Source organism: Astatotilapia calliptera, chromosome 4, assembly GCF_900246225.1.
Source record: "Astatotilapia calliptera chromosome 4, fAstCal1.2, whole genome shotgun sequence".
NCBI classification, from domain to species: domain Eukaryota; kingdom Metazoa; phylum Chordata; class Actinopteri; order Cichliformes; family Cichlidae; genus Astatotilapia; species Astatotilapia calliptera.
The window spans coordinates 16,901,087-16,927,897 of NC_039305.1; the positions used below are offsets into that span (position 1 = coordinate 16,901,087).

The 26,811-nt window shown below is 42.9% G+C and overlaps 2 protein-coding genes across 3 annotated transcripts in view; one reads left to right on the forward strand and one right to left on the reverse strand.

Moving 5' to 3' along the window:
- The first annotated feature begins 625 nt into the window (after window positions 1-625).
- tecpr1b (tectonin beta-propeller repeat containing 1b) lies at window positions 626-12,959 on the forward strand. 2 transcript variants are annotated; one of them, XM_026165126.1, is made up of 26 exons: window positions 626-779; window positions 972-1,071; window positions 2,731-2,963; window positions 3,059-3,241; window positions 3,397-3,519; window positions 3,623-3,745; window positions 4,298-4,472; window positions 5,045-5,145; window positions 5,335-5,436; window positions 6,328-6,455; window positions 6,554-7,167; window positions 7,268-7,383; window positions 7,506-7,661; window positions 7,764-7,913; window positions 8,023-8,180; window positions 8,418-8,545; window positions 8,875-8,968; window positions 9,093-9,189; window positions 9,280-9,359; window positions 9,442-9,498; window positions 9,579-9,753; window positions 9,839-9,974; window positions 10,163-10,255; window positions 10,345-10,451; window positions 10,834-10,953; window positions 11,960-12,959. In XM_026165126.1, exons 3-26 carry the CDS (start codon window positions 2,739-2,741, stop codon window positions 12,098-12,100), a joined length of 3,582 nt encoding a protein of 1,193 aa, XP_026020911.1. In that variant the 5' UTR covers window positions 626-779; window positions 972-1,071; window positions 2,731-2,738; the 3' UTR covers window positions 12,101-12,959. The 2 variants fall into 2 exon arrangements, with proteins under 2 accessions (XP_026020911.1, XP_026020912.1); XM_026165127.1 differs by lacking the exons at window positions 626-779; window positions 972-1,071 and adding an exon at window positions 1,409-1,483.
- A 1,513-nt stretch (window positions 12,960-14,472) lies between these two features.
- The window catches only part of lmtk2 (lemur tyrosine kinase 2), a 33,093-nt gene continuing 20,754 nt past the window's right edge, over window positions 14,473-26,811 (reverse strand). The window contains exons 7-14 of the mRNA XM_026165128.1: window positions 26,566-26,696; window positions 23,965-24,049; window positions 23,273-23,394; window positions 20,829-20,978; window positions 17,658-20,691; window positions 17,441-17,573; window positions 17,112-17,363; window positions 14,473-16,677 (exon numbers count right to left, since the gene is read on the reverse strand). Coding sequence (XP_026020913.1) covers window positions 16,649-16,677; window positions 17,112-17,363; window positions 17,441-17,573; window positions 17,658-20,691; window positions 20,829-20,978; window positions 23,273-23,394; window positions 23,965-24,049; window positions 26,566-26,696 — 3,936 coding nt within the window. The 3' untranslated portion in view covers window positions 14,473-16,648. The remainder of the gene's footprint in view (window positions 16,678-17,111; window positions 17,364-17,440; window positions 17,574-17,657; window positions 20,692-20,828; window positions 20,979-23,272; window positions 23,395-23,964; window positions 24,050-26,565; window positions 26,697-26,811) is intronic.

A 26,811-nucleotide genomic window follows, 5' to 3' on the forward strand; every position in this document is an offset into this window, starting at 1 on the left:
TTGGGAACCACTGAGGTAATTCAAAGAAAGAAAAAAGTTTTTCAGTTGCTTGATAATTGTGATATATTACAACCTCAATTCGGTAATGTTTTGAATGTAGAACTTAGGGGACTATTTTTACTCTGGTGTTGGCGGATGTAAAGACTGTCTGTAACACTGACGGTAGATCAGTCCAAAGTTGGTGGCACAGGCAGGAATACTGACGCTCTGCAGGTTTCCTTTCCATCCAAAGACGCCCCTGTGTTGTTCAGCATTCTTACAACCAGAAAGGAGGACGTCTTTGAAATCGTGCAGAGTTGAGCCTGTCCCAGGGTTGGCCATCCACTTTGTCTAAAGCTTCTACTGTTTCCTGAAGATCAGGTGGATCAAAGTGCGCCTGTCCAAGGTGCTGAGCCGGTTTTAACATATCCCATCGGGTTCAAAAGTTAAGTTATTTTTTGTTACTCGAGTTTGTGGCGAAATATTCCAAACTGTAATCAAGCTCGCGCTTCAATAATTCATCTGGCGCTGAATAAATTATTAAAAAATGCCTGCTGATCAGCTGCAGCGGTCGGAAAAAAATATATCATGGGCTCTGGTGTTCGACCAATGGGAGAAAGAGATCCCACGCTCCTGCCGAGCTTCAACCAATCATAGCAGCACTTCCTCCATTTCCTGTTGCGGAGTGGAAGCTGCACGGAGGATTCCTGTGGTCCAGAATGTGAATTTAATACTACTGTGTGCATGGATGACTTTATTTGTTCTCCCCAGAGGTGCTGCTGCGTGACGGAGCCTCATGCGTAAGTAACAGTTGGAACGGTTTTTTTTGTGGGGGGGACGCCAGCTGACTGCTGCCTGTTCCCTGAGGATGTAAACAGCTTATACCCGACTTTGCGGCACATCTTAGTAGATATCAACTGTGTTATCATGCTGCATAGCAGGCGTTACATCCCGTCTGTTGTTAATAACATGGGGGTTTGAATGTGTCCCAGCATGGGCCTCAGAGATGACAGGCATCGGCTGCTGCACCTGATGTCATGACGCGCCTGTGGATATTCCCTTGACGACCGCGGATCGGATACCAATATTCAGGTAGGCTGCTGCGGTAGCCCGTGCAGTGTTTCTGATCCTGGATTTACTGGAGCTCCTGTGTGTGATTGCGTAAAGCTTTACTGCTGTCTGTCATCTATAACAAGTTCAGCCTGGACAACTGCAGGTTAATAAAAACGCTGATGTGATGAGCTCCTTCTGTTTACTTCTGTTTATGCGAGAGGCAAACAAAAGGGCCCGGCTCAATGGATAGCCTTGACATAGTATACTGTAGCGGATTAGTATCAGTTGATAACACAAGGGTCAAGCCAGCCAGCCAACATAAAAGGAAGACTTCCGGTCAAACTTTTCAATATAAAAGTCGACTTCCTCGTTTTTGTTTGTTTGTTTGTTTTTACAGAAGATAAAGTTGAGTCTGTTTAGTTGGCTCCATTACGTTTTTGTTTACCATCAGGTAACTCTAGCAATTACGACTGTGCAGCTTTAAATCAGCTGAAACTCTACACTGTAAAATTAATGCATTAACTGTTTAGGACATACAGCTTTTTTATACCCTACATAGTACACAATTTTCAGAGGCTCAGACGTAACTGGACAAACTAATAAGGACTGTTTTTTAACACTTGGGTGAAAAACCTTTACAGCCAATGACTGCTTGACCTCCAAATACCTTGTTTCCTCCTGTGAGATGCTCTGGCAGGCCTTTACTGCAGATTCCTTCAGTCGCTGCTGGTTTGTTTGTCTTTCTGCATTTAGTTTTGTCTTCAGTGACCGACAAGCTGCTCTGTTGGGTTGAGGTCAAGTGACCATTTAAGAATATAAGTAAATATATTTATTTTCCACTAGTATTAATTTGCACTTTGAAGCACTGCCCTCTTTTCTGGCAAAGTCTAATCTGGCTTCCTTGTTCAGGAGTGGAACCAGTGTTGTGCACCCTGTTTTAAACTGGTTAGACTTGGTTAGATGTTGTGAAGTCGTTTTTCTTTACCATGGAAATAATTCTGTCATCATCCACTTCATCCATCATCTGTGGCCTTTCAGGACTGGCCAGTTTTTAAGAACGGAGCAGATTGTTGATTTTGGCAATTCTAAAATGTTTGCTATCACTCTGATTGGTTTATCTTTTTTCTTTTTTCTTCTTTTAATCCATTGTTTAATCTAACAATGGCCTAAACTTGCATCTCTTTGGACCTCATATTGAGATTTCAAACAGCAGGTTCAAATCAACTCCAGATCTTTTATCTGCTCATGTTTTTCATCTGGCATTGAGCATTGTCTCCTTACTACTGAGCCCTTGAAAATGAGGGACTGTCTATAAAAATTACTCTAATTCCTAATTTTGTTAAATGCCTTGAATTCAAATAAACAGTCTGCACTTCAATCACATCTTGATTACTTGATTTAAATCCACAGTGTTGGTATACAGGGGCAAAACTACAACAAATATGTAATTGCCCAAAAACTTACAGACCTAACTGCATGTTATTATTTTTGAGTAACAGATATAAACCTAAAACCCCTGAAAATATGTTAGACACTTGTTTATTTATTGATGATTTTTTTTTTTTTAAATAAAACACTTTTAATAATGCAGTCATTTGTGATTTGTGAGGGATGCTTTTCGATGCTATGAGCAGAGAGTTTTACAATATATAAGGCACAGCTTGGAATGATGAGTGTTGTCCTCTTGTTCCTGTTCAGGAACCATCATGCCAATAACACTTCTGTGGGCTGTGGACGTGTACGGCAGAGTGTACAGCCTTTCTACAGCCGGCCAGCGCTGGGAACGTGCTGATGACTCGCTGCTAGAGCTCAAACGTGTCTCTGCAGGGAAGGGGCGCTGCTGGGGCATCGGCTGTGACCACCATGTTTACCTCAATATGATGCCCAGTGAGACCCCGATCCGCTACCGGGAGGAGACCTATGAAAACCAGGTGGGACAAGGTTGTATATTTTAACGCTGTAAATGGAGATGCTGTTTATGATTAATGCTAAATTTGTGGGGTTTTTTTAATGTTTGTTTTTTCAGAGGTGGAACCCAGTGGATGGCTTTACTGACACACTGCTGCCCACCGACCGTTGGCCATGGAGCGATGTGACTGGAATGAATCCCCAGCCACTCCACAGCTTCCAGCTGCCCTCCCGCAGCTGGGAGTGGGAGGGAGACTGGTATGTGGATCACACCTGTGGAGGAGAACCCAGCCAGACTGGGGTGAGAAATAACTCAGCTCCTCGTGAACACATACAAACCCATTGTTTACATCCTCCTGTCTTTCCTCTGTTCTTCTGTTTCTCATAATATTTAATTCATATTTAAAACAAATACTTCCAGTTTTAATCACATGCTCACTACCTTGGACTCTGTAGGGCTGGGAGTATGCTGTTGACTTCCCAGCCAACTTCTCCCCTGACAAAAAGTGGAATTCTTGTGTCCGTCGTAGACGGTGGATCCGCTACAGAAGATACATAGCACAGGGCACTTGGGCAAAGGTTTCAAAAGTCTCCATTTATTCTGTATTTCTATATGATCATGTTACTTTCACTATGAGACAAAGCAAAAGAATTACCGCAGTAGCCTTGTCTTCCTCTGCAGATCCCCTTGGACAATCCCAGGAAACCTCCACTGCCGCTCTGTGACATCAGCTGTGGTGGCTGGGAGATGAGCGACCAGTCCGGAAGGTATCCCTACCTCTGGAGTGTGTCTCAACAGGGACAGGTGAGCAATGTGTGTGTAGGACCCATTTACTGTAATCATAATAAATGTGTATTAAAATGAATAACCGTACCATAAGATTAAAAAAAGAGGTTATGGCAGTGCAGAAAATTCCTGAAAAGTTTAAAGAGCTCTAAAAACATTCTGCTGTTGTTCAGGGAAGTGTAAAGCTTCTCCACCAACAACCTCAATACAATGCTGTGGAAGCTTTAATCAAGCACATTCGCAAACACATTTAAATCTCATGAGATCAAACAGTTCAAGATTAATGATGTATTCTGTTGCAACAGGATCCTCTCATGCTGAGCATAGGCCACTTCTAAGGTTTAGCCGCAAGAGGGCAGCATGACTTCATATAGTTTCATATGGTCCTTGACCACGAGGCTTCTCATGAACCAGTTAAATCGTGACTAACTTGATGATTAATCAAGTTAAAATTGATGCTCTATTATCTATCCCAGAATGAGCTCAGCCACCTAACATGGTATGGATCTGTCTTTTTAAATGAAGGGGTGTGTCAGATGATGATCTGCTGATGTTACCTTTACCCTGCAGGTGTGGTTCAGAGAGGGTATCCACCCTCGTGTGCCAGAAGGGACCAGCTGGGAAGAAGTTGAAGTGCCCAAGGAGGTGGCTCAGATATCAGCTGGTCCTGGAGACCTGCTGTGGGCTTTGCTCTGGGATGGGAACCTGCTGGTGCGAACTGGCCTAAGCCTGGACAGTCCCACTGGTGAGCTGTCATTGTAGCTCACATTTACTCAACAATTTTCCATTATGTCTCACTCTGGTCCCCTTTTCTTTACTTCAACAATCTGTCATACAGAATCACTCAGTGATTTTGGGACTCTTTCAGTTAGGAATCATTATGTAGCTGCTCTGAAAGTCATTAATAATGCAGTTTAAATGCTATGATCATTTTTGTAAAAGTATTATAACACAGTCCCACTGATATATGACATATCTAGAAAGTAGTAAGTGAAATTCATTGCATTTCCAACTGTCAGTCTTAGTAAACATACAACATGTAGTACTGGTCGGTATCAAAAGTAAAGGTTTAAAGGCATGAAAGTGGCAAAAAATTGTAAACATTTTTTTTTTTAAAAACTTAAAAATATGAGTGTGTATCGAATTAGGAAGACTCACTCCCTTTTAAAGATAAAAATCAACATCACATCTGGTTTGTTCATGTTTAGATGATTTGAGAACTCAACAGGAAGCTTCTCAGTAATGACGGCGTCCTCATTATGAGGAAGGCTTGCCTTTGTGCTGCGTTTGTAAAGCATTTTCTTCTTCTTCTGTCAGGCACGTCGTGGCTCGAGGTGGAATCACCGGGAAAGGAAATTGAAGCGCTTCACGTGGCTGTAGGAGTCAGTGTGGTCTGGGTGGTCACTAAGGACTACAAGGTGGGTTATTAGTCAGTTGCAGTTATGTTAGGGCATTGTAGCCCACTGACAGCGTCACTGCAATTTTCTTGAGACTGAAATGAAACAAATGCTTTGATTTAAAAAGAAGTAAACTGTATTACTGAATTACTGCTACTGCACTAAAATACATTTTTGAGTAATGACCCCAACGTCGGTGCGTGAATCCAGGTGTGGTTCAGGCGTGGCGTGAACTCCCACAACCCCTGTGGCTCTGGCTGGATCAGCATCGGAGGGGAGATGATGATGGTGGACGTAGGACTGAATGACCAGGTTAGGACAGCTTAGAGCTGAAACATTTCATCAGCGGATCATCAGTTTGAATAAACAGCTGAACGAGTCGACTTTATAATATAATACTGCTTATATGAAAAGATATTCCTCAAATGCTTAGAATGTGGATTTAATAGGTTAGCTGTTGCCACTGAAGTGGGCCTGTGGGTGAAATTTAACTATTAAGGATAAGATTTTCTTCGATCTTTCTTGCTGCTTGGGTCTTTTAAACTCCACTGCAGATGGTGCCTGCTCTGCACAGCTTCTGTACTTCTGACTGCTACCACCTCTGTCTGCTTCGCGTTACTGTCACTCTGGATCTGGTTTCAGGACAAACCAGATCAGGTCTTAGGGTGAGGCAGAAAGCTTTCGATCCTGTGCCTTACTGCTGAAGACTTCGCTAGCTCTGCAAACCCATATCTCGCACCTCCTCCCTTTCGGTCTCACCCATGTCCCCCTCCTTCTCTTGCCTGTAGTCCTGTAACAAGAGCACAGCCAGACGTTCCAGCCAATGTCCCAGCAGGCCCAGCCTTATATATCCCCAGACTATATTCCTACTCGCCTCACATAGGGGAAGACTCCCTAATTAGAAGCTGGCCAAGCCATTGTCATCGTATCCCATATTTCATATTTCAGGGTTGCAATTATGGGAATGGCTTGTGTGAGGTGGCAGGAGCCAGTGTTACAGTATATGGCCTTATAAAGTAGTACTTGCCTGTGTCCTGCTAGAGCTTCTGATGTGTTATTGAGGAGTGAATACTTTCCTGCGATTACTGAGAGTGAAAACTATTTAATAACTCAATAAGTAAATATTGCATGTACATCAATAGCCGTCTTTTATTTTTTATGTTACAGCATTTGTTTTGCTTTTTTTCTCTGTTCTCCTGTTAGGTGTGGGCGGTCGGTGAGGACCGCGGCCTGTATTTTAGAATAGGTGTCACCCCATCTGAGCCAAGTGGAAATGGCTGGATCCCTGTTTCTGCCCAATGGGGCAATAGTAAAGAGGTTATTCCGCCCAGGTGTGCATAAATAAATTAACTGCATATTTTAATTGGCAAGCACAGTGCACATTCAAGCTTAGTATTGCGTGTGTGTTTGCATGTGTGTTGTTTAACAGGGATGACTGTGAGTTCAACGGGCAGTTGACTGAGGCATCACAGGGCTCCGTTCTGAGCTGCACTGATTCAGACTCAGAGTTGGGTCCTGCCGACCCTCAAAACAGCACTTCTAACACCCCCCTCTTAGAAGCAGAAGCACCCTCTGTAGTCCCCTTAGGGGGCTCTGACTCACCTACGCCTCCACAGGAAAAAGAAGATGCTCCTTTAGCCCCCCAAACGAATGCCCCCAAGCCTTTTATTCCTGCCAGTGACAGCTTCATCAACAGCCTGGTGTCCGATCGTGACAGAACCTCCGCGCTGCAACCGTCCATCACAGAGATGCCGCAGGAAGAGCGGGAGGAGCCACCTCCGGCCCCAGTACTCCAAACTCCTGATGCCGGAGGGCACGATGTCCCCTGGATGAACGTGGACCTGGAGGGGGCAGAGGCAGCTCGAGGTGCACAAACGGCAGGGCCCTCAGCGGGCGATGGCAGTGCGGCTGCCACTTATGCCCTGGGGACTCTGGAGAGCTCTCGGGGAGTGGGGGAAGAGGAAGGACCAGTGTGGGCTTGGATTTCCGGTGGAGGTTGCGACGTGGATGCGAGTTCACAGATTAGCTGGCTTAGTCCTGCAGGTATATGGACAACCAGTCACAATACTTATATTGTGATATTGTGTTTTTGCTCCATTTTATGTCTCTGAATGATTGTGTGAGCTGTATCTCTGTCCATCAGGTCCTCTCACCACCTCTCTGTCACTGACTCCAGTCCAGTCAGCCGCCTGGAGCAAACAGCCACAGCAGCAGGAACACAGAGAGGAGATCAGCAAGAAACCGCTGGAAAGAAGCAACGTAAGACAGCTTATATTTGGCATGTCTCTTAACATGCTCCTCTAAGTGTTGGATTCATTATATTCATGGCACACCCTCGGCTGTGTCCGTGTCTACATCTGTGCCTCCTTTTCTCTCATCAGTCGGTGTGGGTGCGTAAGGGCACACTGCGCTGGTGGAGAGACTGGAAACCTCAGCGCTGGATCGATGTGGGCGTTGCTCTCGAGCAGTCCACCAAGTCAGATGGCAAAAAGGACAGCATTTTCTTTGTTTACTACACACAGTATGATGAGAAAAAGGTCGGTTGTGTTAAGCTGCGACCGGTTAAAGTCTCATAAGAAGTGTCAGAAAGCACAGATAGATGTCTCTCGGTCACTCTCTGTTCATTCTCTGTGTCTCAGTACCTTCATGTGTTTATAAATGAAGTGACGGCGCTGGTTCCGGTGCTCAGGGACTGCCACTATGCCTTTGCTGTGTACACTGCCGAAAGGACCAAACAGAGGTGGCCTCTGGTCCTGGCAGCACAAAGCGAAAAGGATATGAGTGATTGGGTAACAGCTTTATGCATCATTAAGCAGTTTGACAGTTGTTCCCATCTGTTATTTTTCAGTGAGGCTGATCAGATTCTCCATTGTTTCTGGATCTGCTTTGTGTCTTCAGTTGTGCTTGTTGTCTGACTGTTGCTGTGAGTGTCGAGGGATCACAGGTCTCCCGTCCAAACAGGCCCTGTGGTCCACCACATCAAAGGGAGACATCATGGTCCACGAGCCGTCCCTCTCGCTGGAGGCCCCTGCGCATGCCATGGCCTGTGACCTCATGTGAGAATGATACCGAGCAGTGGATTCTGTCTGCTTTTTCATGTCTTTTCATTCTTTCTCACTGTCTTGACCTGGTTTCTCATTACTCTGTTTTTATTTTAAATCACTGCCTCACTAACATGCTAACATACATCTCTGTCTGGTTAAAGTGGGTAGCATTTGAGCATCTAATCACTTTCAGTCTGTGCTAACTATACTGGAGCTAACGCTGGGTGCTTCCGCTGTATGGTGCTACAGGTTTTGGTGCCAGATCCACGGCCACCTGCGCTGTGTAGAGTCTAACAGTCTGGGGCTGGTGTGGGGCATCGGGTGGGACGGCACCGCCTGGGTCTACAGTGGGCGCTGTGAGCAACAGCCCAACCCGGGTAAACATGTCCTGTAGACGATTACCCATGTCCCCACACCTATACAAGGAGTACTTCAAAATAAAAACATGTTCTTATTTAGCAAAGCCAAACTTTTTCCAGCTAACTGATTGTTACCAAATAAATAAAATACTAACATGTAAATATCTAAAAAAAAAACAACAGTCTGCTCTTTTCTTGCTCGCATGTTCTAGTTCGATGTGCAACTGCTTGAGCATAGTTTAAAGTCTCTTCCATCTGTTGCCACTGTAGAAGCACACACAGATACACATGCATAAATATTCATTCCCTTGTTTGCATGAAAGTTTAATGTTTCTTCGTTTCTGCAGAAGGTGCCGTTCAGATGCACCAGCAGACCGACGTCAGGAGCGTGCATGTGTATGAGAATCAAAGATGGAACCCTATGACTGGATATACAGACAAGTAGGGTTGCCCCCCGCACACACCCCACCCCATCTTTTACAGTTTTTAAGTCTTTGCACTTTATTTTAAGCTTTGCAGCTGTTCTCGCCACCTTACACCATTCCTTTGTGATTTACTCCTCCAGAGGGCTTCCTACAGACCGCCCTATGTGGAGCGATGAAAGCGGCCTGAAGGAGTGCATCAAAGGCAGCACATACCCGCCCTCCCCTCAGTGGTCCTGGGTAGGTAGAATCCGAGGGATTGGTTCCTCCGAAATATTCATTTTTTTTTTTTGACTCACTGGCATTCTCTGCCATGAACATTTGTTTCAGGTGTCAGAGTGGGCCGTGGACTACAGCGTCCCCGGAGGAACGGACAAAGAAGGCTGGCAGTATGCTGCAGACTTTCCCACGTACGTAAGCTTTTTTATTTGTTTTTATTAGGGTGTCTCGAAAGAAGTCCTTCCCTTTTATTGACTCATCTGTTTTCTACAGGACATTTCATGGCCACAAAACCATGAAAGACTTTGTTAGACGCAGACGATGGACTAGGTGAGCGCACAATTCGCATTGCTGGGATTTTGTAGCGCTCAGTTTTTGCAGCATCTTAACAATAACATATCCACACCCAGGAAGTGTAAGATCACATTGCAAGCTCCATGGAATCAGGTCCCACCCATCCGCCTGAGTGACATCTCACTGATGCCATGCCTGGCCCAGAGCAAAATGGAGCAGGTCCCTGTCTGGGCCCTCAGCGACAAGGGAGATGTCTTGTGTCGGTTGGGAGTCAGCCTCCAAAACCCTGCGGTGAGAAACGTGCTGAGGATCTGTTTTATAGGTAGTTACTTCACACTTCTAACCATCTCTAACCTCACTGGGTCTGACCACATAGGGCAGCTCGTGGCTCCACGTGGGCACTGACCAGCCCTTTAAGTCCATCTCTATCGGTGGAGCCAATCAGGTATGGGCCATTGCCAAGGATGGAGCTGTCTTCTACAGAGGATCAGTATCCCCACAAAACCCTGCAGGTCAGTTAAATTTATAAATCTCATAATGAATCATATACATAAGTCATAAAGTTGTAATGTGTTCTGGAGGAAAAGAGAATAAAGTTAAATGATTTATGATGTGAGTGCATGCATCGACTAATATAACAGTGAGAAACCAAAGAGAGCCAGACTTTGTCTATTTTTCAAGAGCTTTTGTCTCTCTGCAGGAGAGTGCTGGTACCACATCCCCTCCCCCCTGAGACAGACCCTCAGACAGCTTTCTGTTGGGCGGACCTCTGTCTTTGCTGTGGATGAAAACAGTGAGCAATATTATATTTTATTGGACCAATGTCTATTAAAATGCGAGAACATGAGTTAAATGGCAATACCTTCTGTCAATGTCATTTAGGTAACCTGTGGTACAGACAGGGCCTCACCCCCAGCTACCCACAGGGCTCCGCCTGGGAGCTTATCTCCAACAATGCCTCCAAGGTTTCTGTGGGGCCGCTGGACCAGGTCAGTGTTACCACAGTTTCCAGAAGCAAACAAGCTGTAATGGAATTAAAAGTAAAACAGAATCTAAAAGACATTAAAAGGAATAAAAAAAGAAACTGCATTTATAGTAAAACTGGAGTTCAAAGCATTAAGAGAATTCAAATTAACTTTACATAATAGCAGACCTGTTGCATTCATATCGCCCAGTTGCCCATCTAAACAGATATGTTTTTAGCATTCAGTTACCAAAGTCTGAAAAGCCCCGTCACCCCAGAGACTTAGCTGAGTGTAATAAACACTAAATGAACTCAAGCGAAGGCTTAAAACAAGAAGTCTATCCATCAATAACTACATTTGCATGTTGTAAGGCTGGAGTTTGTGTCAGCGATGCTGTTTTCTCCAGGTGTGGATCATAGCAGACGGAGTTCCAGGTTTCCCTGCTGAGACTCCCGGAGCCGTCTGCCACAGGACGAGCGTGGGACCCATGCAGCCCAAGGGCCTGTCCTGGGACTATGGGATAGGGGTGAGCTCCTAGTTGATACCTGTTGCAAAAACTGTTCCCATTTCTTCAGTTGAAACTGAAAGATGCCAAAGATATTATTATATTGTATCCCAGCACCAAAAAAACGATTCCCAAAAAGCTATTATCACAGCATAGTGTGCAGTGTGTCCCTAAAAACTTTGAGGAAACTGGGACTCCTGTGGTAAGAAACAGTAAAAAAAAAAAAAAAAAAATCCAGCAAAACTCTGACACAGGACATGTGAGATGCATCCAGCCCCTTCAGCTGATTAGTCTACTGCTCACTGAAGCCTGATCAGGAGTGATCTCAGTAGAAGAATGAATTTTTTAACAATTTTCATCTGCAGATCGATACTCATGCGGTGCTGTAGTGAAGAAACAACCAAAAGGATGACTTTCACATATTTTTTAACCTCAATGTAGCTCTGTGAAATCATACAGGGAAAGTGGCTCTCATAAGAGAGCATAAACCACTCAAGCTTGATTAATAGTACTGTGATAAATCTACGCTGTAGGTATGATTGCCAATAAAAATCAAATGCAGAGTAAACACAGTGTAATGATTAGCAGAGGGGTAATAGCTCTGTCAAACAAATGCTTAACAGAGCTCGCGCAACAGCCAGTATTTTGCCAGTGTAAACTAAATCTTATTCCCTATTTATTAGCGCAGAGTGCAAGATGATCAGCTCAGGTTCACTCGTGCTGGCAGACACACTGATGGAGAAGTATATTCTGTATGCAAACAGTGACACCGAGAGAGAAGCTCTGCAGGGATCCAACACAGGACTATGAATCAAGCCTTAAATCAACATAAGCAGAAGCTTTAGGCAGGGCCATCATGTTCTCCTTACTTGAATTGAAGAATTCAGGCTATTGGCAAAAGGCACCTTTCAAACTTAGCATTAAGATTTGAAGTAAAGCAATTTTTTAATTGTCTAATAATTAGGTTAAAATTAACTGCACTTTAAAAACCAGCATTTCTTATCATTTGCGTATGTTTGACTTCCAGGGAGGGTGGGAGCACATCAGTGTGAGGGGGAACTCAGCAGAGGCTCCTCGAGGCCCTCACCCTCCTCTCGCCGGCCCATCGCGCAGCCCGGTCCACCCGCAGCGTCCGACTCAAGCGAACGGCAGCGCCACAAGCGTGTAGCTCTCTCTCTGTCTCCCGTTTCCTTCTCGTTCTTTTTCCTCAGCCCTGTTTGTGCCTGGATCTATACACAGCATCTCTCCTCAGACCATTTCAACGAACTCCTATCCCTTCGTGTAAAGGGACATGCACAATCACACCCATGGGTTTGGACTGGCTGGATTTGAAACTTGATCGATGGATGAATGTTACTCGCTGGCTTGTTTCCCGGGCAGAAATCATGTCAGTATTCACTGATGACAAAACAGAGAAAAAAGTGAGCGCATGTTGTTGCTCTTACTAAGCTTTGGCTACTGGATGTCACAGGATCTAGCAATAGCTTTTAATTCTTCTCCACAGCAGCCTGATAAAACCTAAGAAGGTGGGATACGATGAAGGGCTAAGGCTTGGTTACCAAATGAACTTCAAACAATCCCAGAGTAGCCTAAGCTGTTATCGGTTTGTAGACTCTTGTTCTATTTGTTTTTGTGTTTTGAGTTGCCTGTCATGTACATTTGAATGTGTTATCATTTATTTATGATGCGTTTGTTGAGTTGTGTTTCTCCGTTTACTTTGGACCATTACATGTTTGCAATGGAGTGTATTTATGACTGGCAAAAAAATTTGATACGTTCACTTTGTGTGGGGAAAAATATATTGCTTTTTACAGCCAGGCAATACCTTTCTATCCTTCTGCAATAAAATGAGAAGCTCTTCCTGTTGATAGAGATCTATATATATCTATCTATATCTCTATATATAGATATATACACACATCTAGATAACTGCTATGACCGTAACACTGCAGCAGGTCTGAATGTCACCACGGCTGTGCATTGATCTTACCGGGGCATTGAAATGTGAAATAAACGTCTGGAAATACCGTTTTGTGGTTTGACATAATTTCACAGAAGCTGGCTTTGGAAGTTTGACCCTTTCCACGTCTTTGCTATTTTATTCTCTTTTTTATGTACTGAGTGTTTCTCATCCGCCAAAGAATTTCATATATTGTTACAGAGGTGTGCACAGGATGTTTCCTGAATTCCTCCCTCTGTATGTGCATATAGGTTAACCCGCCATATATTTGTAAAGTTACACAAGTGCTGAAACGAGCTGTGAAAAAAAAAATTTCATTAGACAATCACAAATGTTAAAATGAGTGATTAAAGGCAAAAGCTGTCTGCTGTGAAGTCCTGCAGACGTATCACACTGCAGTGAATCTCAAACATCCGAGACACAATCTGCAGTTTTGATTGGTGGATGTTTCAGCAGCAGCACAAATCCCTGACCTTCCAGCACTGATCACAGGATGTTCCTGCATTTTAAAAAAAGACCTTTGTCACATATAGGCCATTTTAATCTGCTCTGAACTGAGTATATTTGAAAGAATTTTTTAGTCTATAATCCCAAAATAGATGCGCACACACACACAAAAGTATTTTTGCTCTAAACTTCAAAAGGCTACTCAACGTGGGATGTTGAAAATGTAATACAGCAGTGTGTATTACTTCTTCATCCCCCAGCTTAAACTGGGGCTGGCTCTAAACCCTGTGCAGCAAGAACACTGATCCGTCTGTAGTTTGAGAAAAATAAATCCTCAACTGACAGCTTGATTAAACGGTCATGGAAAGCAGAACTGTTCTGGTTCTTGAAGGGAGTGGCACTCGCTGCAGTGGGAAATCCTGCTTTTTTCTGCACTGAATAACATGGAAGGTCATAATCGGATAGTTGATATTTTCAGCTTTACAGTTTACACCTGTGCTTACACAATGAACATTAACATTAACATTATATTATACTACACAGCCACTCTCACAACACATTTCTAAGTTCCCTGAAACTTGTTTCACAGTTCTGTATTCAGTCCTGTAAAAAAAAAAACCCTTTAAGTACACTGAAGGATTTAGTAGCTTCTAGAACCAGCTTTAGCAACAATAAGTGACTATCAGTCTCTCTCACATTGCTGTGGAGGAATTTTCACCCCACTCTTCTTTACAGCGTTGCTTCAGTTTAAGTGATGTTTGCGATCATTCGTTGCTCATGTTGAAAAGCTGACTAGGTCATTCTGCCACCCCTGAGATCATTGATCTGTTACATGGACCGAGCTTTAGCCAACAAACAGACTGCTTGCATTCGTCTCTAGAGCACTTTGGCATACAGGGGAGTTCATGGTGGAGTTGGTGACAGGTCCTGTACACCAACAGCAGGGATGAGGTATTTTTGCTGATTTGCTTTGTTTAGTTTTTGCCAAATGTGGCACTGTGCATTTTGACATCTTAACCTACTCGAGGCCTTAAGATTACCCGTGCAGCCTGCCCTGAGCCTCATACACCAACTCGTGTTCAGTCCAATTAAACGTGTTAATCTCCTGCATGATTATCAACTGAAAACAGAACGAGCCACAAACCTTTATTAGAAGTCATTTGCATTTATTTTCATATTAAACAGTGTAATTATAAACATTTTAATCACACTAAGCATGATCAATATGAAGTAAAAATATTTTTTTTTAATTCTACAAGTTTAAAGGACAGAATGACTTCACGTCTGCTTGTTTGTCTTAATTTAACTGCTTGTAGCTGATGACTGTGATATGTTCCTCTGATTCAACTCAGTTTAAGTTACAAAATGAAACCTCATACCTAGAACTCAATTACATAATTTCCCATCATTTACAGACAAAAAGAAAAATTAACATTTATATACACATCAGTACAGTTCAACATTAAGTTACATTTCTCAAATGTGCAAGATTAAGCAAATGTATACTGTAGTGAAATAAAAGAAGATTTCCTTAAATAGATGTTCAAGTTTAACTGAAGCACAGGCTGCTGGTTTTTAAACAGAGGATAACATTGTCTGGGATACAGTGTCGTCTGTAGTGAAGTACAGCTTCTCATCTCATCATCAGCGACAAAATATTCAAGGAAAGGAAAGGAAAGCCTTAACTGTATACCCTACAGTTTCAAATAAGAGATTTTAAAGCTGTACATAAAAATGTGAGGAAAGGTCTGTCTTCATCTATAACCATTTGCATTGCGCTTCTATACAGAAAGTGATCGCGACGAATGCACATCCCTGTACGTACGGCCCCGCAAATGATAAGACTCAGAGGCAGAAGCTGAACAGAAAGGGTCATTTAAGATGGAAATGCAATCTGAAATAGTGAAGTTTGACACAAAGCTGAAAAAAGAAAAAGGCAAACAACTCCGCCCACAACGCTCGGGTTTATAAAAGCAGCAGCATTGAGTTTCTTGTCGTTGTTGTCGTTGTTCTAGTAGTAAGTTGCTGTGAAAGCTTAAAGTCCCTGCACACGCTCGTCAGCTTGTCCTACAAACTCTGATTCAAACCAATTTATGAAATTCATTGCACATTTGATTACAAACAGCTCATGACATTTTCTTCATCCTTACATTTAAAAATAGCTTCTTTTTTTTTTTTTTAAACATCATACCACTAAACTTTTTGTAGCGATCATCAATCGAGGGGTGCAGCCTCTTTGTCTTTCAGCGTCATCAGGCACTGGAATGAGACCCAGTGACAAAGTAATCGAGACAACCATCAAAGCGACTTCCTGCACATTCGCAAGGATAAAATAAAGCTTTACAAAAGAAAAGCAACAACAACTTGTTTTAAGTTATTCATCACAACTGTCTTACAGCTGGGTCGCCTCTTTAACGACTGATATGACAATCCCACAATTCTTACCGACATTTCTCCAAACTTCGACTACGCTTACTATACATGTTCCTTTAAAACATAAAGGACAATACAGTGTGTCGCCTCTGTAGTGTAGTGTTCCAGTCATCCTATGCATGGATTGCACCTACAGCAGTTACAACCCGTTAATTCAAATGCTGCTACAGAAAGACAACACACATGGCTTCCTCTCCAAAAAGGAGACTGTGATTAAACTTAACAGGAAGTTTTTAAAATAAAAGGCAATCACGGAAATAATCACATGACATGAAGGAGCAAAGTGAACAAATTAAGCTGTCAGTTTTAGGTGTGTGTGAAATCAAAGAGCTTATTCTTGTTTGGCTGTAGTGATACGTTTACCAGCCCAGTGGGTTGATTTTCTTTAATTAAATAATTTTTTTTTTTTTTTTTTTGGTGAAGCAAAAACCCTAGAAAAGGAGTGCACTTACACACAACAAAAAGAAGCAGCCAAACACCTGGAATGCGCATGATGAGGCATTAAAGCAAACATTTAGAAGCTACGTCAGTTAGTTTGTTTTCCCTCCCCAAAACATTTTAATTGCACTGAACTAAAAATCATACAAACACGCACGCACACACACAGATGGAGCTGGAGAGGTGATGTGGCTCAGACTGGGACTGGGCCTCGTCCGTCTTATTTGCCTAATGTCCGTTTACAACCTTTTGTTCTCATGGCCACGCCGCTGAGAATAGTTCTGCCTGAGAGAAGCATCTGCAGTTTGTCCCCACAAACTGCGTCGTCTGTTGTCCTTATTCGGCTGTTCTCCCAAAAAAAATAAAAAATAAAAAAAAGAGCGAGAGTAGCTTCATTCCACAGTAGTGTGAAGATAAACGGTCCCTTCATTTAGCACCCTAGTCTTTCTCCCCGTCCTCGCTGCTTCCTGGTGTGAACAAAGACAAGTTTAGTCATCTGGTAAAACCCCTGAAAACACAACCATTTTATTGTTCATGTAAACTCTGATGACAGTGGTGGACATCAAATTAAACATAATCTTAATATATTCAGACACTTGCATACATATAATAAAATTAGCTTAACTTAGAACCAAGACTGCAATTCAAGAATAGCTGGGCTCAGTAAGAATGCACACCTCCTAAGTTTGTGAATTTGATGCATACACATGGCACACTGTAGCTGTACAGTGTAGTGGTTTACAAATGGGTCTAATATGTGAAAGATCAGGAGAAGACTCAGGTTTGAGTGAGGAAGGTTTCATTAAAGTTTTGTATTTACTGCACAGACATGGACATTTTCTTCCTAAAATACTGAGCTATCCATTCAAGACTGTATACCAGTTTGGCCTGCTCTACTTGCCTCCTTGTTCAATATCAGAGTCGGTAAGATGGGTAAGGGAAAAGCTGGCAATGCTGGCCGGTGAGATGGAAAAACGGGAGTAGCTTGAAGAGCCGGTCCAGCTGGTATCTAGCATGGACCCCACTGCAGGGGCCGGAGAGGAAAACGACGCTGCAGATGAGGACCTTGCCTTGGATACCGTGTCTTTACCCGTCTTGGACAGGAAGGCGGGTGCGGGTGAGGAGAAGTCATCATCCCACTCAAAACCACCACCTGTAAAGATTTAGTCAGTGAATCAAGACATATGCTTTGTGCAAATAGAGGCTTTTATTGCTGACTTGTGGCATTACCTTCTTCATCTGTTGAGCTCTCAGAGTTGGCAAAGCGGTTCAGGTAGCTGGCAGCAGGCGTGGAACTGCTGAACTGTGGTACCCGACTGTTTGAATCCAAGGAGTGGTCACCCAGTTCCTTGGTGGGCGTCTCCTAAATAAGATTTAATTCAGTTAACACATATTACCAGTTGCCCCCGCAAACTAAGAAAATGAAGATCACAGACTAAAATTTTACCTGGTCAAACAGGTAGACAGTGACATCATCAAAGAAAGACACGGCTCTTTTGGAGTTATCCGCACCAAACCTTGCAGGAAACGTGAAAGATGATGCTCCGATGTTCAGAGATGTGGGTTTTAACAAGCTCTTCAGGTTCTTCGCCCTGCTGTCGTCCGAGATAACAACTGGCACCGGGTGCACGGTTTCATCCTCGCTTTCTGAGCTAGAGCTGTGCAGCTGGTACGCGCGCATGTCGTCATCCGAGTCGTCGCTGTTCTCGTCCTCCTCGTCTGCATCTACGCCATCTTCTTGCCCATCTAAGCCCGACCCATCCCGCCTCCCCAGGTAACGCCCCTCCACATCCGGCTCCTTTATTTTATGACCATCACTGGTGTCGGTTCTGGTGAGTTTAGCGTGAACTACACTCTCTGTTGCTGGCTTAGCTGGGGCAATAGAAGGAAGTATTGAGGTTTCTGGGCCTTCAGAGGGGTCCAGGTGATCAGTAAATGCAGTGTCCTTGAAAACCTCTGGTTTAATTCCATCTTCATTGGAGCTGCTGGTAGACTCGACCACCTGGTTTTCACCATTTTCTGTGATACCTGAATCTGCTACTGAACCCATCTCCTTAACATCCTTGGCTTGTGATTCAGCAGGTAGAGAAAATAAAGAGTCAATATCTTTTTCCTTGTAAGCCTCCAGTGCAGGAGCTCCAGAAGCCTCGGGAACCTCATCAGTGGAGTTCCTCAGCCACGTGTCTTCAACAGAACCACCTGCAGTTATTTCTTCAGACTTCTTTTCAGGTTCTGATTCATTGTCAGAAAAGTATGCAGAGTCTCTGTAATTACTTCCCATAATTGGTTCCTCAGCAGGACCTTCATTATCTGGCTGATCTTCCTCACTGGGATCTTCACTGCGAGTATCTAGCACACCCTCTACTTCGGAGATTATGATTTTCGGCGGAACCAGATTTGCCGCAGTTGTGAGCTCTTCTGTCTCCTCTTCTTCTTTGGTAACACTCAAGCCATTTTTTACAGGAGAGGAATCTTGGACATTTGGCTGAGAGTTCCACTCAGGAGACTCCAGGTTCTCAGTCTCATAACCACTATCTGATATCCTGTATGGAGGTTGGAGTTTGTGTTGAGCAATTTGAGCATTCAGTTCATCTCCTTGCTCTCCAAGCCTGTGTATGTCAAATGAGTCTAATGAGTCTGGTGTTTCAGCAAAGTTCTCTACAGTTGGAACAGTGGTGGACATACTGTCTTCCAATAAACTGTCCTGGCTGATCTGGTCCAAAGATGGACCCGACACCAGAAGAGAAGCTCTATCATGAGGATGCCCATTGGTATCCATAAATGATTCTTCATGATCAGACAGAGTGGTTTCCATTTGTATATCTGCATCCTCAATTAACTCGCTCAACAAATCATTACTTGTTAGGTCTTCACTGTGTCCATTATCTGAAGGTAATACTTGAGCTGGCAGGGGTTCAGGCATTTTACTTTCTATGGGCTGAGTGTCATCCTTTGAGGTTCCAAGGTCATCTTCAAGGCTGGGAATTTTGGCATCTGTGCACAAAGAATCTGTATTGGCACTGTCAGATATTGCAGTGGTGTGGTCATCAGTGTGACTGATGAGAACCTCAAACCTCTCTGAGGTAGAATCAAAACCAGAGTCTACACCTCTGTTTGAGGATTGCAACAGACCAAGGTCTTCTGTGGAAGAACTATTTCTAGCTGGCAGCTGGTTGCTTGTGTCATCTTCTGTGACCACTGTAATGGAAGGCACCAGTGTCTCATTTTCTAGAGACTGACAAAACTCCCCCAAACTGTTACTTGGAGAGTCTAGAAGTTCGTGTCTTGAGGATGTGCTACTTGCTGCCGATTTAAAATAAGTGTCTGCTGTGTTTAAGCTGCCTAACGAGTCAAGCTTATCCCAAGAATTCATTTTGAATGCTTCCTCTGGTTCGTGGGCTAAACCAGGTAAAAGAAAATTTGGTTGTGGGCTTAAGAAACTAGCACCCTCCTTCATTAGGGTTTGATCTTTAAGAAACATAAAATTATCTGCTAGTTTTTCAGTACTCAAAAGACTTTTTCCATTCATGTTTTCATCCTTTGCTTCCACAGAATTCACCACCTTAGTGGGTTCCCCTAAAAAAGCATCCCCATAGCTTCCATCTCTATTCACTGCTTCACCCTCTAAAGTTCCCCCTTCAAGGAAAGGGTTTCCGCTGCGGTCTGGAAGCTCCATAAAATTCTGCCTCCAGGAAGGCGAGTCTTCTTGTTTTGACCCGTCTTCTGTAAAAATGTTGGTGTGGTACGGACTGTCATTTTCAAGAGACGACCAGATGTGGCTGTCTGGTAAATATGAATCCTTTGAGTCAATACTTTGGTGGAAAAAGTCAGCATCTGTGCTTGACTCATCTAGCCGCACATCTTGGAGCACAACAAAATCTTGCCCGCTTGAACCAAAGCCCATATCTGGTTCTCTATTCCCGTCCTCCCCAACAGTGCTCTCCCCTTGCTCTTCTAGTTGGATATAATATTCATTCCCATTAGATGGCTTTTGAGCATCAAACACCGGTAAGATCCCAGGAAATCCTGGAGTGTTCCCACTTTCTCCTCCTGCTGCGCTAGTTGAAGGATCAGGGAAATGAGCCTGAATATCTTCACTGGAAACAGGAAAGAACATGCTGTGGTAGTTTAGTGTTGTGTCTACGCCTGAACGTCCATGGTTACCATCATAGTGGTCATGCTTAGCCGCTTCCCAAACATACTCAAAGCTGAGACCTTTGCTTGTTTCAGTCACAGTCAGAATTTCATCTATTTCTTGTCTCAGGGCATCATCAGCAAACTGTTCCAAGATTGGGAAGGAGGAATGGCTAACAGTGGTCTGCCGCATAGTGGGGTTAGGCTTCAGTGCATCCCAGCGTTGCTCGAAATCTTCTTCTATGTCCTTCTGGCCTTGCATACGCAGATAGATGAGGAGACGGTGTACTTCCTCTGCTGTGGCCCGCTTGTCTGGAGACAGCCAACAGAACTGCAAAATTTCATACCTACAGTTACAGAAAAAAATTAAAAAAAATTAGACACTTTATATTGCTAACAGCCTAATAATTTTAGCAATGTCATTAGTTTTAAATTTAACAATTTTAATGCAAGCTGCTTAAATAGCCATCTTCCGGGGACTCACCATCTATCAGAGTAGGGAAGTTCCAGTTGTGGCTTGAACAGCTTGACTTGCTGCTCCTTGATCACATGGTTGAGAACTTCTCGGTCAGACAGATGTGGGTACGGCTGAGCAGCATTCTCAAAGAGCTCCCATAATGTGACCCCCAATGCCCTACGGACAATTGAGGATTTAAAAAAAAAAAAAAGTTGTACTAGAAGGATAAGCAATGCATATGTGCCACAGGTATCTGCTTTGAAACTAGATGAATTTTCTATATGACTCCACAACACAGCCAAGTTTACACAGAAATGGATCATAAAGTGCTTGTATTTTATTACATATACCAGCATCAGCATTATTTTTGTCAGTAAGGTACCAGACAATGTAACTTCAGTAACTTTACACAGTCAACTGTTGTCTATAGGTAGTTATTTACCAGTTTCACACAAAATTGGTAAATAGATTTTGTAGCGCTGTGTTGAGTTGCTAAAGTAGCTAAAGACAACTTAATCTCACAGTGAAAGCTTATCATGTTTGGACTGTGCTTCACAAATCCCTACACAAAACGTGCACTGCTTATGTGTCCAGAGTAAAAGATATGTTCTGCTACACACGATCCATACATTCACCAGACACTTGCTAGTACCTGGTTTGACCCCCTTTTGCCCTCAGAACTGTGTGATGCTACCATGCAGATTTGTCGGCTGCACATCCATGATGCAAAACGGATGGAGATGATCAACAACAATACTGAGGTAGGCTGCAGCCTTTAAACAATACTTGGTTGGCACACAAAGTATTCCAAAAATATCGTTGACACCATTACACCACCTTGATCTTTGATACAAGCCAGGATGGATGCAGAGACATTTACACCAGATTCATGCAGTGTGGTCTTGTGCCGCTGTAGTCCTGCTTCAAAGTTCAATGTGTTGTGTATTCCGAAAGGCTCAACTGAATACCTCTGTTGTCATGAGTGGTTATTTAAATTATTGTTGCCTTCCAATATTTTCTCTTTTTTTTAGAACATTCTCTGTAAACACTTGAGAAGACTGTGTGGGAAAATCAGCAGTTTCCAAAATACTCAGAGCAGGACATCTGGGACCAACGAACATGTTCAAGGTCACTTTCTTCCCGATTCTGATGCTCGGTTTGAACTTGATGAAACAACAAGTTGTCTTGACCATGTCTACATGACTAAATGCATTGTGCTGTTTCCATGTGATTGGCTGATTAGATAACTGCCTTAAATAGTACCTAATAAAGTGGTTGGAAATTGTATTTGCTGTAGATTCAGTGTAGCTGTGGGATTACATAATAAATACTAACTTTCTCTTTACCTCAGGAAACGTTTAGAATGTCAACATAGTTGTAGGGCAGGGATAGCTCAGTAGGTAGAGTGGTTGCCCCATGATTGGAAGGTCGGGGGTTCGATTCCCCTTAACAGCTACCCTGAGGTACCCCTGAGCAAGGTACCGTCCCTACACACTGCTCCCCGGGCGCCCAATGGCTGCCCACTGCTTCACTGAGTGAATGGGTTAAATGCAGAGAGCAATTTCCCCACAGGGCTCAATAAAGTACAATAATAATGTACAATAATGTACAATAATGTACACACTTTCTTCTTGTATTCAGTGGCAAATTAGGTACTTGGATAATATGGTAAATGGTAAATGGCCTGCATTTGTATAGCGCTTTTCTAGTCCCTAAGGACCCCAAAGCGCTTCACACTACATTCAGCCATTCACCCATTCACACACACATTCACACACCGGCGATGGCAAGCTACATTGTAGCCAAAGCTGCCCTGGGGCGCACTGACAGAGGTGAGGCTGCCGGACACTGGCGCCACCGGGCCCTCTGACCACCACCAGTAGGCAAACACGGGGTTAGTATCTTGCCCAAGGATATTTGGCATGCAGTCAGGAGGCAGCCTGGGATCGAACCACCGACCTTCTGATTAGTGGCTGACCTGCTCTGCCACCTGAGCTACAGCCACCCATAATAGACTTAGTTTTTAATGTAACCTTTATTCAATAAAGAAAATATAACTTATATAACTACTAAATATAACTAAAATATAATTACAAGTCATTTGTAAGATTGTCCTGACTAAAACAGGCAGTAGTAACTGTGAAGTCATGGAGGGGCTCAAAAAGAATACTGTGAGGAGAGATGTACAGTTGGTGAACTGTCAGGATTGTTGTTTTAATCTGCTGAACATTAGCAAAACTGTAAGTAATCATTTACTATGATACTTTACTTTGTTGTATTCCAAAAATAAATCATGTTCCAATTACATGTATGTATATTTGAGCTATTGTGGATTTGGCTCTACTTAGAATACCTGTTATAACACATTAATACAGTTTCTCTTCTCTAATGACAGCAAGTGAGCCTGGATGTGTGAGTCAGTTTTTGAAATGCCCTCTAGTGTCAGTGCAGGGCTGAAATCTGGTACATACCACACATTGCTTGGCTTGGTCTGTTCCATAGTAATTACGCCACCATGGCGCTCGCCTACCAGCTCAGGGGCCAACCAACGAAGGGGTGCATACACATCATCCTCTGTGATGATGTAATCTTCCTATGGTAGCACAATTTAAAAACAATCTGTTACACAATTTTTAAATTTTTTTCCAAGAAATACTGCAGAAATATGACCTAAATAAAACGTTTATTAGCTCTCATTGAGGTGGTTCACTCTTGCACTGCCTCCCTCTCTTTCTTTACAGAAATAGATCTAGTGGGTGACCTTATATCATGAGTATTAAATTCAGACAGCCAAACTGACAGATCAGCAGTATTAAAGGAATGCAGCAGACAGAGCTTCCTCACATATGCAGCATGTCATGTTATATGAGAGGACAGTATTAATTCTTCAGTGAAATATATCGTTGATCAAAGGAAACATGTACAGCCTCTGATAAAGTCTGTTTATTTTCAGTCTGTTCATTTGCAACTGGTTGCACAAGCACTGAATTCAGCCAAAAAACATCGCCAGACTTAAACATAAATAAAACTGACTTGCATTTAAACAGTGCTTGCCTACTTACTAACTACTCAAATCACTTCATGCGTATTCATCCATTCATATAATGCTTTATTCTTTGCACTTTTAACACTTTTATGCATCTCACTTAAGGTTTCTCCTTACTTTATATCTGCAGGGTCCAATGCCATAGTCTCCCACTTTGACTGTGAGGTCTGCAGTCAGGTAGCAGTTCCTCAGTGCTAGATCACTACAGGAGCATAAACACAGACATGAGCATTACATTTTGAGTGGTGAAGACATTCAAGACAAATTCACAACTGCTACAGCATTCACAGATTTGGAAGAAAGACCGAGGCCATCACTAATGAAATTATTTAGCTTATTCGGTTTTGTTTAGCCTATGCTGGCATTACCATTTAGAAGTATAAAAAAGGAGTGTGCAAAACAATCAACAAGAATCAAGTGAGGAAAGTTTGGCAAGGATCACAAAACACTTAAAACATTTAGAGGAAATTAGAACAGGGTCTTTCTTATTTTTTCTGTCTTTCACACTGCAACAAGCTGTGGGGACTATTCCTGACTGTGCATCCAACAGCAGGATATGATTTCTGGAGGGAACCACTGTGCAGACTTTTTGTTAGTCTGCCAGGGGAGGGCGTCACAAGCTCTTGAGACTCAGTCTGCTCATTAAAAAGCCATATGGTAGTTCATTCACACTGACTGAAGAGGCAGGCTTTGGTTTCCCTCTAGCCCTGCAGCATTCCCTGTCCACAAGCTCCAAGGCCTTTTTACCCACCCAATGACAAACCCTGCTGACACAAGTATTCTTGCATGCACATGGCCCAGCTACTGTCAGACCCACTGAAACCCCTGTAAGATAAATGGAGCTGTATTTTAAACTCTCCTGTCCCCTGTCCTCTGCTGCTGGCTGACAGCCCAACATACAGTAACACAGCAGTGAGGAAGCAAGTCCAATATCTTAACCCTACAAGGTTAATGCATGCCACAGCAGTGATCGCTTCCATACCTTACCATCCATACAGACACTTGCGCAATTTGGTATCATGGTTGCCAGCAGAAAAAGCAACATAACTAATATGTCTTTGTATTGAACTGTCATTGTTAACACAGAAAGAATAATATAATCTAGTAACCTAATCTAGTCAATAAATGCAGAGTCCAAGAACAACTGACAAAGATCTTTTATAGAAAATGCATGAAAATAACTTTGCTCCCCACTCTCAAAAAAACCCCCAAAATATCAGATACAATGTAAATGCAGCAGCAAATAAAACCTGCAGTCAAAGATAGCACTGTAACTGTTCAGGCAAAGGGTATTTGATCCTTTAGGATGCTTCGACTAACACAGGAGGAAAACATAGCATAACACGCCGCGGATTACAGGAAAATAAACAGTGCAAGCTGTTAGATAGAAACCCTACCTACCTTACTATACAATATAAAGCATTTTAAGATGATCACTCCTGTGATTTGGCACTGGATTCGATTACATTTTTCCTCTTTTATATTATGAAAAGGTGATCTTATTAAACATTAACACAATCATTAACACATTAACACTTTTGTAGTAGAATAATACAATCAAAATCCTGGTAAACCCTAATGAAAAAGCACAAAAATGTCTTATAATGGCTTAAACACCCCTGTCCACGTCTTCCTATTGGGAATCTATTCATGGCACACAGAATAAATTACATACTGTACTGCAACGGGTCCAATTTCACCCTTGCATTACGAAGCTGAGGTTTCAGCTTTGGATACGGCGTGTACAGCACATGGTATTGCTACATAACCATCCTCTCTGTCATTTCTGCCAGCATGTGTCTGTGTGCAGTGTTGTTCAGTTGGTGGTACTTTTTTTTTTTTTAATTTATATTCTGTGGTTAAAAGTGCCACAGAAACATTTTTACGATTGCAGAATAAATTAGTTCACATGAGAACAGGCTTGTAGAACTCTAGTTGAGTAGTAACAAGGATTAAAACACAACGCCCAATATGAGGCTATCCACTTACACGCAAAAAGCAGAATCATCATATCCCTTTGGCAGCGGACAGCTGACACTGTGGCAATGCATGGGAGCTGTGTAATTGGAACCCCCTGAGCTTATTCTGAGCAGGCAAAATAGAGCTGATGAGCTGAGCATCGTATGTTCCCCAAGTTCCCAACACCCCTTGTACCCCCCTGCTGGCTGGCAGCCAGATGTCCAGTACAGACTGGGGTGAAAATGAAACGCAGCCTTCTCTGCTGTGCACACCATTTTTGGACACCACTGGTACTCCTTAGAGTGGCTGGGCAGTCAGCACAAAAGTAAAACTATTAGTTTACCCTTGTCTTTATAATAATATTATGGAATGCTAATGACTAAGTACTCGCCAAGAGATACTTGGTGGTACGCACCTAGTAAAATGTATCTATAGGACAAACATTAAAACGAATAAGAGCACATACTTGGTGTGATTTTAGTATATTGGGATTTCAGAATAAACATGTTAGTCAAGTACATTCATTAAATAAAAATCACCAACATTTCTACTTATCTTTTTTAACATTAAAATACAACTGGAGCACACAATTTGATTATACAGTCAATACAATCTTTTCTGTCTAGTTGTCAGTGACCACTAGACAGAAAAGCATTTCCCGAAACACCAGCTGTATTGAGTGGAAGGAAAAGCACAACGTTTAGCTTAGTGGATCAAAACTGAGAGGTAGCTAAAAGTGTTGCAGCTCTGAAGTGCTACCTGTGCAGGAAGTTGTGTTTGTGAAGGTGAGTGACACCAGCAGCAATTTCACAGGCCATCCTCTGCAGCTGCAGCAACTCAGCATTTCTGAACATCCAGTCCTGCTGAGAAAGATAGCCCCGCAAATCCCCCTGCAGAGGCACACACAGATAAACACATTCGCTCATTAGTATCAGGAATAAACATTCAACAAATGCAGCAGAACCTCGTATGTATTCTAGCAATGGGAAGAATTTATCAAGTGGC